Here is a 17,401-nt window from a genome sequence, read left to right on the forward strand (position 1 = left end):
GGTCATTGGCCATGATTGCTGGGGCTGATGAGAGTTGAAGTTCAGCAATGTCTGGAGGCCCAAGATTTCCCACCCCTGCACTACAGCTCCATGGCCAATGCTCTTGTACTGTTCCTCTCTATGCGGCTTGTGTAGGAGAATATGCTGGTGGTTTACACTTAGACAGTATCCCACTTTATACCAAAATGTGTTGTCAGAGGCTGCCAGTTCCCCATATCTCTTCTGTATGAAGCCGATCTTTATAAATCATAAATAAGATGGGCTATTGAAGACACACATTTGCCTTTGTAGTAGGAGTGGCTTCTCCAGCGTGCTTCCTGCTCTTTTGCTTTTCACAGCACTGTGGGCTGAGTGCCTTGCGGAATAATGTTACAGAAGCTTCTGTCAAGCAAATGAGGATAAACTTGGCTCATCAGCAGCACCAAGTCATGGTGAGTTTGACTGTGTTCCCTGCTTCATTTACACTAAACCAGAACCTTTAATGTGCCTTCTGGGTCACATTGGCAAGAAAACTACCATCTTGTGTTCCTGAGTTGTTCCTGTGGTATAAGCAGTGCAGCAAGCTATAGAAAACTCTGTGTGTGTTTGTGTGTAAAGTTAGGAACAGTTACTTACATATGGACCACTGTGTGACAACATCATGAAACGATCTTCTTTGTGTACCTGTGCAGGCCATCAGGAGTACCCTGACTCTGACTGGGCTGGACTCAGAAATTATGGTGATGTTAGGGATAGGGAAGTAAAAGTTAAGGATATGGAAATTCCCATGATGTGTCAGAGCAACCAATCTTCCAGGTAGCAAAAAGTTAGGTATCATAAAAAGTTAGGTCGACCATAAATAGGTTGACCTACATGTGTGCTGTTGTCCAAATAAATTGTGGCCCGGCTATTTATATACAGCATTCAGAAGTATATTTAAATCCAATTTATTGGTATTGATATAATAGTTGTATCTTACTTTTTTGGAACCTATATGATCACATGTTATGACATTTATCTACAATAATAATAAAGAGGAAGAAAAAGGATTGTCTGTTGCTTTTATCATTTGCCACTGAAAACAAACTTCCCTTTACTGCTCTGTTGATATTTTTATTTCAAAAAGACCCTCTTGGTTGGCCTATCTGTGTTTAAGGGAACCAGGCTTTAGGGTGCTTCACACTCTGTCTCTTTCGATTTTCTTTTAGCTCTTGCTCAGGTTCTGGAATGGATGGAAGTCTCGTTTGGAACAGAAGGAGGAAGAGCGATGCCGCTCCCTGACACTGTCAGCTCATTCTCACTACAGGTGAGGAACCAACTATATTGAGGCAGCAACAGAGCTAAAACCTGGTACAGTGGTGCCCCGCAAGACGAATGCCTTGCAAGACGGAAAACACGCTAGACGAAAGGGTTTTCCGTTTTGGAGGTGCTTCGCAGGACGAATTTCTCTATGGGCTTGCATCGCAAGACGAAAATGTCTTGCGATTCCTGGGGGTTTTTTTCCGCTCCTCACCCCCTTTTTCTAAGGCACTAAGCTGCTAATAGCCTTTTAGCAGCTAATCCGCAAATCCCTTAAGCCTTTAATAGCCACTAATAGCCGCTAAACCGCTAATAGCGCTAATCCGCTAATGGGCTTGCTTCGCAAGACGAAAAAACCGCTAGACGAAGAGACTCACGGAACGGATTCTTTTCGTCTTGCGAGGCACCACTGTAGCTCAATTCTTTTTGAAGTTTGGAATGCTCCCATATCTTAAACCTTCTAGACCCCAAGTTGGTTTCCTCCAGAGGTTTTGGACAACAACACACATCAACCCCAGCATCCTGCAGCCATGCTGGCCAGGGCTGATGGGAATTGTTGTCCAAAACAGTTGGCGGGCCCCAGGTTGGGGGAAGGCTGTTCCAGGCCCATGTTATTAGGAATGAGCTCATTCTGCCCATTCTTTCTTTGTTTCCTTCTAGTCTTACATCTATTACTATTACATCTTTCCATCTCAATACTCACAGTGATGTTGACTGAGCTCCTTGGAATCCCCCTGTTTAAGCACTAGCCGTACATAGCCTTGCCTAGCTTTTGGAACAGGATAGTAATAATAATAATAATAATAATAATAATAATAATAATAATAATAATAATGTTACTGCTGTTATTCATATACCACTTAATCAGTTTCCAAGCAGCAGATCAAGTGTTACTCTCTGGGTCATGGGAACAGGGCACGGAAGGGGTACCCAATGTTGGTTCCCTGTGGCAAAATTTTACTACTTCATAATTGCTCGTGTTGGCATAGGTGGCTTTGTCACTTGTTGATGGTGACAAGAGGTGCAGTTGACACTAGCAGAACTGCTTGTAACATTACAAAGCAAGTCATTGATGGCCTTACTCCATCTGCTTTTTTGTGATTTTGCTGGCTGAAGTCCACATGAAGCAGCACAAATGAATCCTGACTGTTGCATCCTCATTGCCCCCAAACCATGGAGACCTCTACTGGATAGCATGAGTGGCAGGTTAACCCTGTGCTTTTTCTGTTAGCACTCATTCTGTGTCTGTAGGGAGCTGTCCTTGGTCCTGAGCTGAAGGAAACTGTCCACTACGTTAGAGGCAACTGTTGATAGAACTGCATACTTTACATTTCAGGACTGTGCTGCTGCACAGGTGTCTCAGGACCTGGTCATGCCATGCCAACTGGAAAAGGCACAGGAAGGTAAGGGGGCATGGTCATCTTCAGACTATTCAGGCTCTGAATTTTCCAAGTGGGATCTGCTTTTAAGTGATACCCTTTCCCTTCTCCATATTTATCCTTTTCTCATTGTGTATTAATCCCACTCTTTAATTGTCTCTCTCCATCCTTCTCTTCTTTCTTTCTTTCTTCCTTTCTTTCTTTTAAAAAAACACATGGTACATGACGCTGCTTGGTTGTGTATCACCAGTCAAAGACTGATGTCTTATAGGGCCGCCTTCCCCAGCCAGACTCCCAGATGGAAACTGCAGCCTAGCAACAGAAAGGTCGCTAGGGCAAATTTAAGTTCTGCTTCATGCAGTTCCATTGTGGTGTGGGCTTTTTCTTCAACACCCTGCTAAACTCTCCCTGCTTACTAGTAGGCCCTCCAAGCCAGCATTTTTCAACTTTAGGCTCCCAGATGATTCTGGACTACAACTCCCATCACCTGTAGCCATTGGCTAAGCTGGCTGGGGATGATGGGAGTTGTAGTCCAACTGCTTCTGGGAAGCTAAGGTTGAAGAACACTGCTCTATAAAGGTAGAGAGTTGTTCCTTACTTTAAATGGAGCAGAGCCAAGTAAGTGAAGGCTGCTCTATGGGTAGCTGCTTGGCACTCTAGTCGCTTTGTATCGCTTGTGTGTACATGTGTCTTTGAGATAGCTTAAGCCTTCCTGGTTTCTCAGAGTGAGGCTTTTGCTTTTGCCATATGTCTTCAGCTGCAATATGCCAGAGCCAATAGGCACTACGAGGGTGTGATCTTGCCTGCCACTTTTGAGGCCTGGAAGCGATTCAGGGATCATCAGTGCTGGTGGAGAAAGATGAAGGGGATGGCTGTGTGTTTCCACAGGTAGGATGGAGGGTCAATAAAAAGAGAATGTTGGGGAACAGCTCTTGGCATGCATTGAGTGCCTGGTGAAAATCTAGTGCTCTTCTCCCTGCTTTCCAGAGAAACTTGCACAAGGCGATGGTTTGAAAGGTGGCGGCTGAGAAAACATGAGCACCAAGAGAACCACATGGCAGAGGAAATGGTAAATTTAGGGGTTTTTTTGTTTCAGGATAGTAGACAATTTCTACTTCTGTTCTTGAATATACACTATCAGGGGTTTCAGACAGGAGGCAGTGTTGGTGGATGCTTACCTTGTTACATTCTGAAATGTCCTTGCTGGCTGTACCTGCTTAATGTACCTGAGATGCCTGTGCCAAGTCGTAAATCTTTAAACACACATGTCTCCCAGTCCTTCACCCTTAAGGCACTTTTGCTTACTTGGAGGCACTTGCCCTGGCCTTCAGACACATTGCTCTCTTCTTACTCCTTGTGCACCAGAGAGGAATCCTATAATTCCAAACACATTCTGGGTCTCAAAGTGATAATTAGACCACTTGGAAAGAGGAAGTAGAAGGAAGCAGGGTATTTTTTGCACCCATAGCCGCCTCTGGTGGTGCTTGTGCTGCCATTCATTCCAGCTCTCCTTCCTGGCTCCCCCTCTCATATTTGAGTGACAACAACAACAACAACAACAACAACAATAATAATATATTTTTATTTATACCCCGCCCTCCCCAGCCAAGGCCGGGCTCAGAGCAGCTTACAAGCAATAATAAAAACAAGATGAATGATTACAACTTAAAAACAAAAGTAAAATACAACATTAAAATAAGGAATATTAAAATGTAGCCTCATCGCAGGAGGAGAAGGAGAAGAAAAAAGAAAGAGAGGGAGGGAGGGAATCAAATTGGCTCCAAGCCAAAGGCCAGGCAGAACAACTCTGTCTTTCAGGCCCTGCGGAAAGAAATCAGATCCTGCAGGGCCCTGGTCTCATGAGGCAGAGCGTTCCACCAGGCCGGAGCCAGAGCTGAAAAGGCCCTGGCTCTGGTTGAAGCCAGTCTAACTTCTTTAGGGCCTGGGACCACTAGGGTGTTGTTATTTATGGACCTTGAGGCTCTCCGTGGGGCATACCAGGAGAGGCGGTCCCGTAGGTACGAGGGTCCTAGGCCGTGAAGGGCTTTAAAGGTCAAAAGCAGCACCTTAAATCTGACCCTGTACTCCACCGGGAGCCAGTGCAGCTTGAAAAGCACTGGGTGAATATGCTCCCATGGCAGAGACCCCGTGAGGAGCCTCGCTGCAGCATTCTGTACCCGCTGGAGTTTCTGGGACAGCTTCAAGGGCAGCCCTGCGTAGAGCGAATTACAGTAGTCAAGCCTGGAGATGACCGTCGCATGGATCACTGTGGCCAGGTCGGGGTGATGTTGATGTATGAGATTTATTTGGGTTCCTGAGCTCAACTGGGTGGCCGTCTTCTTTTTAAATGACTGTTTGGGTTATTGGGGACAGGTTGCTGGCAAAAGGATTATCCTACCTTTGCAGGAAGCCTGGCACAGCATGAGCTGGCTTCAAAATGCCTCCTCTCCCTATGTAGTTTGTTCTGCACTCGGAGCAACGGCTGCTGTCGCAGTCCTGGTGCTTCTGGCGCAGGAGAACTGTGTTTCAGCTGGAAGAGCGTGAGGGGCTGTCCTTGGCCAAAGAGCATCACAGCCACCAAATCCTGCAGACTGCTTTCTGTCTTTGGAAGGAGAACGTTCAGGAAATAAAGGAAGGGTAAGATAACAGAGAAGAATCAATCATAGCATAAGATAAGCCTGGCTGCTGGATCAGTAGCTCATCTTGCCCAGCATCCTGTTCTTTCAATGGCCAGAAATGTGTCCTAGTGGGAAGCCCACAAGCAGGGCCCAAGTGCAACAGAAACTTTCTCCATCTGTCATTCCCAGCACCTGGTATTCAGAAGCATCCTGCCTCCAACAGTAGAGGTAAAAGCACAGCCATCAGGGTTAGTAGCCACTGGTATCGCAGGTCCTGCAGCTATAACTGCTTTAAGCTGACTTTACCTGACTGGCAGTGGCCACGTTCTTGCAAAAAAAAAAAAGCCTATACCCTTGTTCCTTCAGCCTGCAGTCTGCATCAAGCCCACCAAACCTTTGCAGCCTGAATTCCTGCCGCTTCCCCTTACCTTGCTATTGCCTTTATGGAATGGAAGGGAAGCAGCAGACTGGAAAGCAAGCCTGATCCAGATCTACTTGGAGGCTCAGTCCCCATATGACCTGCTTGAGACTCTTCTTGTTCCGCTGCAGCTTCCTCCTTTGGCCCTGTCTTGGACAAGGCACACAGGAAATTCCCAAGCAGATATCCCTCAGGCATAGTAGTTCAGGAATAGTGCTACAGTGGCACCACGGTTTTCGAGCGTCTCGGAAGCCGAATGTTTCCATTTTTGAACGCCAAAAACCCAGAAGTAATTGCTTCCGTTTTCGAACATGCCTCGGAAGTTGAACGGCTTCTGCTGTGTGTTTTCCCATTTTTCCAATTGAACTTGCAGCCAGCCCTTGCACCTCGGTTTGTTAACATTTTGGAAGTCGAACAGTCTTCCAGAATGGATTACGCTCGAGAATCGAGGTACCACCGAAACAGCATTACCATTTATAACACCACTTTGGGAAAGTAAGTACTTTACGTGAGATAAAATGGCAGGCTCTGCTTTGAGGCTCACCACCTAAGACAGTAGCACAGAAGACTCACGTCTATCCTGAAGCTTGAGAGAGAGACTGCTGTGCTTCCCTTTAGGAGGACGAAGGAGGCCAGAGCTTCAAGGTTCCACTCTGTCAAGCTCCTTCGATGGTCTTGGAGCAAGTGGCGACAGGTGAGAGATATACCTGATGGATTTCACATTGGTCTACTACCTGCTGTGACTCACATTCCTAGCCTTGTAGGCAGGAGTGTGTGTGATGTGGTGTGTACCTTGGAATTCTGCCCCCAATAAGCCAACATTTTGTTACGAAATGAAGTAACATAAATTGGGTAGATCTGCATCTGTCCGCTGGTGTGGCATAAGTCTGCCACACGTTCTCAAAGAAGTTTGAAAATGTTGGTAAGGATAAAAGGAACGAAAGGAGGGAAGAGCACAGAGATGAGGGAGAGACAGGGAGGCTGTGGAATAGCTAGTGGGGAAGGTGGAGGAGACAATTGTCAGCCTCTCCTCCAAATGCTGACAAACTCTACCTTGCTGACACTTTGGCTTTGAAGATGCCAGTAGTCACTGCCCACAGTTTCAGGCTTTTCTCTACAAGTGCTAGAAGGGTTGTCTTTAAAACAACAACATTGTGAAATCCAAGATTCCCGGGGTACTAAATCCTGTGACCGCTGTTAGATTCCAAAAGTGAAGAACTTGAGATCATGAGAGAATTACAGCAATCGAAGGCAGAGTGTAAATTGTTGCTGTTGATTTAAATAAAATGGTTTGACTGTTGTTACAGCCATTCACTGTAGGAGGCAGGAAAAAGATAATTCTCACAAGAAAGTAGGAGGTGTCTCCTAGTCCAACCTTTAGCTGATTCTTTTTTTCTGAAAGGAACATGCTTCCAAGTGCCATGGGAGGCTTATCTGGAGGGTAGCAGTTTGGAGGAGGCTGATTTAACTCATTTGAACAGCTCTAACACTCTGTTTGGTTGCTATCCCGCACTGCCGAGGAAGCTGCACTTTCTTTTCTTCACTTTGTCCCACACAGTGACGTTCCGCTCCCCTTTTCTCTTGCAGTACTTGAGGCACCGCTCTGAGAAGTGGATGAAGCTGGTGAGAGCCGATGTGCACCACCAGCAGGCTGTGCTGCGCAGGGCCTTGTCAGCCTGGAAGGTATGGCTGAGCTCTTGTGACGCCCCAGGTGGCTTGGCTGGGCCCAAGGACAGCAGCCCCAAAGAACCGCCAAGTTTGGCTGAGCTGGGATGGAATCCACTGTTGCCTTTGCCTATTGATGTGGGATACCTTTCCTTTCTGTGTCATATTGGTGGCATGTGCAGAAGGCTTTGCAATGCTTGTCTTGAGGTAGGGGCTCTGCACTGCAAGGACAAGTTATGGGAGTGCTCAGAAAATGTGTTTGCCCTTTGCATCAGGAATGCTTTCCTTCCTTAGAGAGAGAGAGAGAGAGAGAGACTGAGCTGTGAAGAGGAGCAGCTTGCCAGTGATGCTGCCTTGTGGTCTACATCAGCCAGAATCCTCAGCAAAGAGGGTATCAGACAATGTGGCACTTTGGCTCTCTGCCTCTGGAGGGGGCGGGGAGCCAAGAGAAGCAGAAATGTCCTGTTTCTTCCAAGCAAACACGCCTTAGCATTTCCTTAAAGGGGAACCTGGACTGACAGTAAATACCTCTGATTGGGGCACCTGCGGGCTACACAGCTCTAACTTCTGCTTTGGTAAAATCTCAAAATTAGGAACAATATTTCACATTTTTCTCTTGCAGGCTTACCAGAGTCACATCCAGCACATTCTGTCCCAAGTAGCCAAAAAGGAGGAGGAGCATAATCAGCGGCTGCTACGGTAAGCCTTCTTAAATCTGTGGCGATGCACAACCTGGTCTGACAGTCCTGGAGGAACCCTCTCCCTCGGCCCTCGGCCTTTTCCCCATCCTGGGCTTCACAGAGGGCAAGGATTTGCTCTTGGTTAGAGCTTCCATCCATGTCTGTCGGCCCTCAGGCAAGCACTGTGCACCTGGAAGGAAAATGCTGCAGATTCCAAGCAAGAAGCTGAGAAGGCTGCTCTGGCAGAAGAGCATCACCGAAGAGCATTTCTCTCAAAGGTAACTCCCATCAGGAAGGAAACTAAACTCCCAGTAAAGGTCCCTTGCCCTTGGGCTGGTTGGGGTGACTCAGGCCTGACATGATGCCCTTGAGCTTCCAGTTAGGAAGTAAAAGATAACACAGTATTAGGAGTCCTCAATGCTGCCGCCCCTGTTTTCTCTGCCTAGGTTGTGCTCAGATGGAGGGATGCAGCCTCCTTGTGTGCATACCTTCGTCAGCAGGAGGCAGCAGCTGTGATGGAGGCCAGGAAGCATTTGCATGCAGGTGAGTGTGGCTATTTGCTTGAATGTGGCACATGATCCCAATACTAGCCTTCTGCCTCCTGCATTGGGTCACTGGATTGGGCCTCTTTGTATGGCAGCCATATACCCCCTCCCTTGAGTAGTGGAGGAGGAGGAAGATCTGTGATAGGTGATTCTTCCCATGCATCAGTGGATGCAGGATGCATAGCAGCTTCAAAGCCATCCACCAGGGAAGGGCATTGTGTGTGTGTGTGTGTGTGGTTTTCTGCTGCTCTGGATTGTTGGAGATAGAGATATAGATATATATGATGGTTGTAAATCACCCCAAAAAATTAATTGAAGGTTAATCTAAAAACCATCTGTGTAAAATTTAAGTCCACACAGCTTTTATGTACACGGGTTCCAATACAGAATTGCGCCGTTCTCCAGGTTTCCAACCTCAGTGTTACTTCTTGCAGTGCTGTGCCGTTTATTAGTGAGCTGCATTCCACCAACCTGGTACCTTCTGGATATTTTAGTGCTGGAACCTCCATCGCTCCCAGCGCCATATGCCCAATGCTGGCTGGAGTAGGTGGGAGTTGTGGGGCAAAATACAGTGGTACCTCGGGTTACATACGCTTCAGGTTACAGACTCCGCTAACCCAGAAATAGTGCTTCAGGTTAAGAACTTTGCTTCAGGATGAGAACAGAAATAATGCTGCGGGAGCGGGAGGCCCCATTAGCTAAATTGGTGCTTCAGGTTAAGAACAGTTTCAGGTTAAGAACAGACCTCCAGAATGAATTAAGTACTTAACCTGAGGTACCACTGTACGCTGGAGAGCACCAGGTGAGGGAAGGCTGCTCTGAGAAATAGGATGGGAGGAGGGCTGGGCTTCTTCTCGCTCACTAATTTTTATCTTCCTGTTTGGACAGTGAGGCTGCAGGCAATGTTTCTTCGCTGGAAGGAGTCCTACGTTCAGTCCTCTAAGCAGAGAGGGCAGTTTGTCTTGGCAGCTCAGCACCATGGGAGACAGCTGCTTAGCAAGTGCATGGCCAGGTGGAAGCAGTATCACCTCCAGTGCATAAGGAAGATGGTGAGGAAATTTGCAGATTTACGTCTCCAGAGGGTAGGAAGCAGTAAACCAGATGTGTGGAAGGCTCTCTAGGACAGCCTGATAATTTTCATAGGAAAGGGCCAGGCTCTGTGCCTCAGAGTTGCAACCCCTGTGCCTCCTTCCCCCTGCAGCTCCTGCAGAGACAAGGGGATCAGCTGATGGCCTGGAGGCTTTCCTCTACCTGCTTCTCAACCTGGAAGACACAGGTGAGGTCAGACACATCCCTTTCCCCTTCCAGCCTCTGACTGCAGTGAGTCCATCTGAAGGCTGGGATAGAACAGTGAGGCTGCTGACTTTTTCCCATCATGTGGCATTATGGGAAACCATATTGTGGGAGGGGGGAAAAGGGAGTTCAACTAAAGCATCTCCCCTAACCCTAGATGCAGAGGAGATGAAAGGGGACAAAGGAGAATAATTTTTCAGTTAATGCTGAAAACGCAAAAGAACTTCATAGCTTGTATCTGTGCTGGGGTTGGGATTTCCCCCTCCCTCTTTAACCTGGCCCACGTGGTCTTTCTTTCTTTCTTTCTTTCTGCACCAACAGTTGGCGTACAGGCAGAGGGAGCAGCAGGAAACCATGCGGGCGCTTTGGCATTGGTCCATGTCCCTGCAGGGCAAGGTCAGTCTTGGCAGGCAAGAGAGGAGGTGCATTCACGTGGTCCTGTTTGGAGGGAGCAGCTCTGCTTGCAAGCAGACTGCCTTCTCTTTCTCCCTTTGCTGGATTGCAAAGCCAGGATGTAAAGAACCACACAGCTCGTTCCATGCTTGGGAGTGGGAGGGAGCTTTCTGCAGTTTGGTTAAGTGCATATTACCAAGGAAAGAGGAGGAGGAGGGTGGAGACACAGGATGCTCTGTTTCCAGCTGCAGCTGTGCATCTCTCCCAGCAGCCGTGGAGGGCAGTGCCATCTCTGTTACTAGCAGCACTGCATGGAAGGGCCGTCCACCTCTGGGCAGGGCTGGGGAGCTGCTTCAGCCTAGGGCATCGTATCTTGAGAGGTAGCACAGCAGTTGCAGCTAATATATGTATTTCCATTACATATGTCAGACATAAAAATGTTTTCAAGAATATAGGGACGATCAATCTCTCACTTGTGGATGTTTTTGCACCACCTCCCACACTGCTGACAGTTTTGGATCTATACTAGAAATTCTGAGAGCTTAAAAAAGAAAAGCACTGGCATGTGTATTTGAGTTCCTTGAACCTGTTTGCTTTCTCCGGAGGGAATTTTTGCTGGTTCCTTTGTCGCTGATGAATACGAGAGGCTGTGCGGCCACTGCCACCTATGTGTCTTGCCTGCAGGTATTTGATGCTTGGCTGGCATTTGTCCTGGAGCAGCAGCGCAAGAAAGGTCGGATCGAAAGGGCTGTGGAGATTTACCGGGCTGATTTGCTGCGGGAGGGTGTGACCCGCATCCTGAGGTACACGGCTGGCATGAAGGAATTCCGAGGGCACTTGCAGGCCCAGCATCAGGTGAAGGTAAAAGAATGGGACCCATCTTGTGGCTCCCTCTCATTTCACATCTATACCATCGTTACCCATTTTATTTCGCAACAGGTTGATAACTGCTTCATACACAGTGGCTTCTTTTTTGCATGTTAGATGGATCGGATCCACAATGATGACTAACAATTATTTGCTCTATTACCTGCCGTTCGCTCCAGGGTCTCAGGACATAATTTAAAATACAATGTTAAAAACAGTTTTAAACAAATTTCAATTGCCAGTATAGGGGGTGTTCTGAAAATATTTGGTTGTTACCTGTGTTGGCTTGTCCTCTCTGTACGTAAGCAGGAAGCACAGATCCCTTATGGGGTTCCACCCCACAGCAACAGATAGAAGCACACACCACCCTCTCACAGGTACTCCTGGGACAAGTATAGGCACAGTAGGTCCTGTCAGGTCCACTGCCCAGCTTCTCCCTCTAGGGGGCACTACAGAGCCAGAGAGTGACATCATCACAGGTGTGCCTGGCCCACACCTTGCCCCACTCTTCCTTTGGCTCTGTTCTTAACCTCTTTTGACATGCCATGTTGGATTGAAGCATTTGGGAGAGACTGCTGCTCCTCCAGATTCAAAACTGGAGACTTTCCTCCTGACTACGGAGAAGCTCCTTATACAACTATCCTCCTCCCCTAAAGACCAGACTTCCCCAGCCTGGTGCCCTCCAGTTATTCTGGACTATAACTTCCATCAGCCCCTGCATCATATGGCTCTGATGAGATTTGTAGTCCAAAACATCTGGAAGGACACCAGATTGGTGAAGGCTCCCCAAGAAGTACAGAAATTAACAAGCTCCTTCTCTCCATTTCCCCTGCCCAGCCCCTCCTTACAGCAGACTGAAGGGCTGAAGGACTGAAGGGCTCCTTACAGCAGCCCTCGCTTTTGCAGCGCCACCAACCTGCCATGTGCTTCTTCCTTGCGCTCACAGATCGCCTGCCACCGTCACCAGGCTGTCTACCGGTGTGCCATGCTCTGGAAACTAAAGGCCCTCTGCCAGAAACCCAGCCTGTCTATTCCGGGAGCCCCTCTCAAGAAGCGAGTGACATTCCAAGTGCCAGTGCCTGCTGCAATCTCAAGAGCCGATGGAGATCTTGGAAGGAGAACGAGCCTTCGTTCCACGGCAAGGCCTGCACAGAGCAACCACCAGACCCACATTTTCCAGGCTTCTGGAGATTCCATCCTGACTGATCTGTGAGTAAGAGGCAAAGCTGCACCCTCCTTGAGCCAGCAAACGGTGAATTTAATTGCACAGTCGCCTCCCTCGTTTTGAAAGCCACTGCAAATGCACAGAGGAAGGCTTCTTTTAATTTTAAAGAGTGGGGAAAGAATGAGTTGCAGCTAGCAAAAGGACTCAGCAGCAGAGGGTTAGACTCTCTTCTCCAGATCTCATTCTCTCTCTCTGTTCCATGCAGGGAAGGTGTCATGCACAGGAAACTTTTAATGAAAATTTGGGGATTCTCCTGGACCTTCTCCTATCCCGAAGGCTTTATTTGCCCATCTCCCTGGCAGTCATTTGCTGTTGTAATAATATTAAAAATCCTCTTGAAATTGACTAGTCTAACCAATCTTTATTACTAGCCAAAGGGCAGGCAAAGAAGGCTTGTGCCCCTTAGGATTATTGAGTGGCATGAAGTACTGGAATCATTACTCAGTTCTCAATAGCAAGCCTCGGAGTAACTGCGCTGGCTCTTTGGTTTTGTTTAAACTTGTAAGGCTGAAAGTGATAGGTACAGTTGCTTGTGTAAATCCACCTGTCAACCTGCTTTTCTTAAAGAAGTATTAGTGCTGAGAACATGCTTGTAGGCACTCCTGTGCATAATTATCAGTGTGTAAAAGGTATGTATGTACCTCAGTGTTCCCTAATTCTAAAAAGGCCTCTAACCCTCCCTCCTATCCTCCCCACAGGCAGGCGGCCCGCCAAGGCAGGTTACGGCCCCGTAGACCTGACTTTCTGCTGCAATCTCTGGAAAGAACAGAGCTGCCTGGTCCTGACTTGAATGGGTAGGAAGAATGTTCAACTTTCAGACATGACAAATTAATAAATAGAACAAGGACTACATAGGGGCTACTCCCACCAGCCAAGTTCAGGGTCACTTTTACCCAAGACCTCTAATGAAAGGGAAGATCCAGGATGATATTCTCACCACATCTTGGTACTTAATGGATGTTCAAACTAGAATAAACTTGTGTGCCCATCAACCATCCTGTTGATGAAATAAGAAGCAAGGCTTCTTATTTGATTGCATGGAAAATTCAGAGTGTAGCAGAATATCAAACTCCCAAAACAAGACTTCTGCAACAAGAAGCTCTGATGCAAGTCATAAAGCTAAAAAGGTAAAGATACCCCTGCCTGTACGGGCCAGTCGTGTCCAACTCTGGGGTTGCGTGCTCATCTCGCTTAAGAGGCCGGGAGCCTGCGCTGTCCGAAGACACTTCCGGGTCACGTGGCCAGCGTGACGAAGCTGCTCTGGCGAGCCAGCACCAGCACAGCGCACGGAAACGCTGTTTACCTTCCCGCTATAAAGCGGTACCTATTTATCTACTTGCACTTAGGGGTGCTTTCGAACTGCTAGGTGGGCAGGAGCTGGGACCAAACGACAGGAGCTCACCCCGCCGCGGGGATTCGAACCGCCGACCATACGATCGGCAAGTCCTAGGCACTGAGGTTTTACCCACAGTGCCACCCGCGTCCCAATCATAAAGTCATAAAGCTACACGGCCACAATTCTTCATGGAATCTTGTGGATGCCTCCAGATTCTTAGAAAACCTCTGCTTGGTACAAAAAAGGAAAGGGCTGGGGGTGGGATAGATGGGTGGGTGGACTTAGTCCACTTTACTTTGTAGAGCAAAGCTTAAAATGTGCCTGAGCTAGAAAAGTGGATGCTGGCAGCTTGGAAGGTAAGAAGGATTTTTCCAGATTCTTCCTTGGTGTGCTTCAGATTCTTATACATCTAACAAATCTGATCTTTGTCTTCCTCTTCTAGACTAGAAAGCCTTGCTGGGGTTTTGCAGAAAACAACTCCAAGCCACCCACCTGCTCCGTCTACGGCCCTTTTGTCACCTGCCCAAAGCAGTGTCCCTTCTCCACCCCAGTTCAGCAGCTGCCCCTTCTCAGCACCCCCCCTTCCTCAGGCTGCTCCAGTGCTGTGCACACCCCCTTGGCCAGATAGCACAGCCCTCCCAAAGCCAAACCCGGAGCTGTTGCCACCTTCCTCCTTCATGACACGAAGAAGAGAGAAGCCAGGAACGGTGAGTTCTCACACCTTGTTTGCTGCTTCATGCAGTGGTAGTGCCCTGGCCTTACACTCACTTGATCTGCCTGAGTCAAATTCCCAGTTAAGGCTGCAATCCTAACCCTTAGCTGGCAGTGACAGGCTTGATGGAATGGTGCAATCAGCCACATCCACAGTCTAGCTAATTGCACCAATCGGGTGGAAGGAAAAAAATGCAGCAGCAGGGCTTGCTCAGTGGATCCTGGCCTTCACCCTCAAAAGGGCCTGTTTTGGGTTGACCACATTGCAGCACTACTTGCCAGCAGGGCTGGACAGAGGGACACCACTTCTGCATCATCCAACCCCCCTCTAGCATGGCAGATTGTGGATTTTGATTACTCTGGAAGGTTCCCAGATTCAGAAGTGTTTGCCTCTCCGTTAGCCCAGTTCTGTAGCACAGAGCTTATCCCTCTATCAGTTTCTAAGGTGGGGATCCTCTTATCATAAGAACATTCCATCCAAAGGGCTTAGGGTACCGTGTAGTTTGTTTACACCAAATCCATAAGCACAGCTCTGAGTGGTGTCTGGACAGGGTTAAATAACATTCTTGTTTTCCTGCCTTTCAGGTCGAGCCTTTGGGCCTGCAGCCTGGCCTCTATTCCACAAGCCCTCCGGGACCAACCACTGGGAAGGAAAAAGTGCTGGCAGACTCAAGGGCAGATTTCCTCCTGCCTGAAGATTTTTCAAGGAGAGAGAGCCCTCCTCCCCATCCCACCTACGGAAGGACAGGTAACGATGATGGTCCTATGAGTGACCCACCTTTCTCACTCCCAAATAGCAAAAGGCTCTTTTTTTGCCTGCAGGGAGACATTTTATTTCCTAAAGGAAGTGAGCTGCTTGTTTTGAGGCCAGGGGTGCAGTGGCTTTCCAGGAGGTTTTGTCCTCCTACCTGGGTGTGTGTGCCCCCCCCCCATTTTTGCTGCTTCTGCAACAAGAGTAAGGGAGCATGTCTCTCTGAGATGTGATCCTTCCCAGATGAACCACAGTTAATATGGCGGCTACAGAGAAGAGAGCAGAAGCTGCTCGGAGGGATTCCAAAACCCACGCTGTCTTCCTTTTCATTTTAGGAACCAAAGAACCAGAAAAGGCAACAGAGGGTTTTACTCAGGAGGCTCTGGCAGTTCACAAACAGCTGGGAGCTGAGCTCCAGGTTATTGGGAAGAAAATGCAACTCTACCACCACAACCAGCAGGAGCTGAAGTACGTAGCCAAACACTACTTCTTCTCCCACTTTGCAATGCGTGTTTGGGCTTCTGTGTTTCCTCTGGGAAAGATAGATCGGTACAGGAAATCCTAGTTGGAAGGGGCCACTGCTGTAGTCTGCTGTGTTGGTGGGTGCAGGGACACAGTTCCCCTCCAGCACACTCTTCCATGCCTCCCTTAACTGTTGCCCTCTTGTAGCACCGCCCAGTAAATCTTTCTTTTGATGACTTGAGAGCAGGTTGTAGGCATATCCAAGGGCTGGCTCCCTTCCCACACTAACAAATTCAGGAAAGGGAAGGTGAAAAATGCCCTAACCAAGGCTGCAATTACCCCGTACATTTAAAGCGTTATGATACTGGCTTCCCCCAAGTAATTATGGGAGCTGTGATTTGGTAAGAGTTTCTAGGAGACCCTTATTCCCCTCCCACAGCTACGCTTCCCAAAGTCATTTAACAACCCATCCCTCTTCCCAGTGAACTCTGGGAATTGTAGCCCTGGGAGAGGAAGAGGGGTTCCTACAATCTCGGCACCCCTAATAAACTTCAGCTTCCAGAATTATTTGGGGGAAGTCATCACTGTTCAAAGTGGTATCATAGTGCTTAAATATTCCTCTTGCTCCTGCAATGCTTCCCCCCCACAAACCTAACTGCAGGGGAGGGGAGCAAGTGTGTATGTGTGGGTGGGAGATTTATGTGAACTAGCCCTGGCCCTGTACACTTTGGCTCAGCCCACTCCTTTTGTCCCCACCTATTGCTGGAAGGTTGGCCACAAGGACAGAAAAAGATTCTCCGCCATCAGTGTAATAGTTCTTATGGTCCAATTTCCCCAGTAAACCACAGTAAGGAAACATCAATAGTGCTCTGTAATTAAGCAGTTATTTAGACAGATACTGGGATCAGGCAGGATTTGTTCAAGGCAGTCCTACTGCAGATAACGACAGAGGGCATTACTGTGAAGGCAAAGCAACTGGAGTGGATGGGCTGGGTTAACCTACCTGACAGGTTTATAGAGGAGGAAACATTTGCACAGGGCTCACTTAAACCATTGGAAATCCTGTAAGTGCAAATGGTTGCATTGGGCCTAATAGAGGAAAGTGGTGGGGATTGGACCCCCGGCCTTGCTTTCATTTGGCCAGAACAGGGTGACATTCTGGCTTTTTATTCCAGGTCCTGCCAGCGGCGGCAGCGCATTCTGCTTAAGTGGCTGGAGATGAGACCAGGGGATGAAGAACAGGCGGCTGTGCGTCAAGTACAAGAAGAGTTGGATCAGGTACAAACAGGAAGTTCTCCCTGTGGCCACTGAAGCAAAATTAAATGGCTGCAGCGAAGCCCACACATTTCCCAAAGGGCATTGCAAAGAAGAGTAAAACCTTTATTCCCCTGCTGCCGTCACCACTTCTGCCATTATTCTCTCAGCTCTAGGGCTGAGATGGTGTGAAAATCTGGATCAAGAAAGTGTTTATAGTGAGACTGGAGGGAGCCTCCATGTCCCATGATCCTCAGGGCCTGCATGGCTTCTCTGTTCTGCATTGCTCTGGGGCCCACCCCACTGCCACAAAATATCCAGATTTTCCTATTTCAGGATTTGCTTCTCATAAAGTTTCGGTGATTGCACTTTTAAAAGAACTTATCCCAAGTATCTAATGCTAGTTTCTTGTTTTCGGCAGTAGGTATTACTATGCTGGCTAGTAACTAGAGGGTATTGATTAAATAAACTACTTGGTAGCTCAGCATGTTCTGGAGAATCTGGAGGTGGGCCTGTAGTATTGGAG

The 17,401-nt window shown here is 48.0% G+C and overlaps 1 protein-coding gene across 10 annotated transcripts in view; it reads left to right on the forward strand.

Moving 5' to 3' along the window:
- The window catches only part of SFI1 (SFI1 centrin binding protein), a 33,902-nt gene that overhangs the window by 15,370 nt on the left and 1,131 nt on the right, over nucleotides 1-17,401 (forward strand). For 9 of the 10 annotated variants that reach the window (XM_083417547.1, XM_083417541.1, XM_083417544.1 and 6 more), the window contains 21 exons: nucleotides 339-431; nucleotides 1,188-1,285; nucleotides 2,615-2,681; nucleotides 3,415-3,545; nucleotides 3,645-3,726; nucleotides 5,116-5,294; nucleotides 6,312-6,387; nucleotides 7,281-7,376; nucleotides 7,981-8,057; nucleotides 8,214-8,316; nucleotides 8,485-8,581; nucleotides 9,472-9,632; nucleotides 9,785-9,859; nucleotides 10,198-10,272; nucleotides 10,954-11,130; nucleotides 12,083-12,345; nucleotides 13,060-13,155; nucleotides 14,140-14,404; nucleotides 14,994-15,156; nucleotides 15,495-15,627; nucleotides 16,797-16,899. In XM_083417547.1, coding sequence (XP_083273673.1) covers nucleotides 339-431; nucleotides 1,188-1,285; nucleotides 2,615-2,681; nucleotides 3,415-3,545; nucleotides 3,645-3,726; nucleotides 5,116-5,294; nucleotides 6,312-6,387; nucleotides 7,281-7,376; nucleotides 7,981-8,057; nucleotides 8,214-8,316; nucleotides 8,485-8,581; nucleotides 9,472-9,632; nucleotides 9,785-9,859; nucleotides 10,198-10,272; nucleotides 10,954-11,130; nucleotides 12,083-12,345; nucleotides 13,060-13,155; nucleotides 14,140-14,404; nucleotides 14,994-15,156; nucleotides 15,495-15,627; nucleotides 16,797-16,899 — 2,610 coding nt within the window. The remainder of the gene's footprint in view (nucleotides 1-338; nucleotides 432-1,187; nucleotides 1,286-2,614; nucleotides 2,682-3,414; nucleotides 3,546-3,644; nucleotides 3,727-5,115; nucleotides 5,295-6,311; nucleotides 6,388-7,280; nucleotides 7,377-7,980; nucleotides 8,058-8,213; nucleotides 8,317-8,484; nucleotides 8,582-9,471; nucleotides 9,633-9,784; nucleotides 9,860-10,197; nucleotides 10,273-10,953; nucleotides 11,131-12,082; nucleotides 12,346-13,059; nucleotides 13,156-14,139; nucleotides 14,405-14,993; nucleotides 15,157-15,494; nucleotides 15,628-16,796; nucleotides 16,900-17,401) is intronic. The other variant, XM_083417543.1, reaches the window with a different exon arrangement.

Source organism: Podarcis tiliguerta (genome assembly GCF_965153285.1).
Source record: "Podarcis tiliguerta genome assembly, chromosome: 16".
NCBI lineage: Eukaryota > Metazoa > Chordata > Lepidosauria > Squamata > Lacertidae > Podarcis > Podarcis tiliguerta.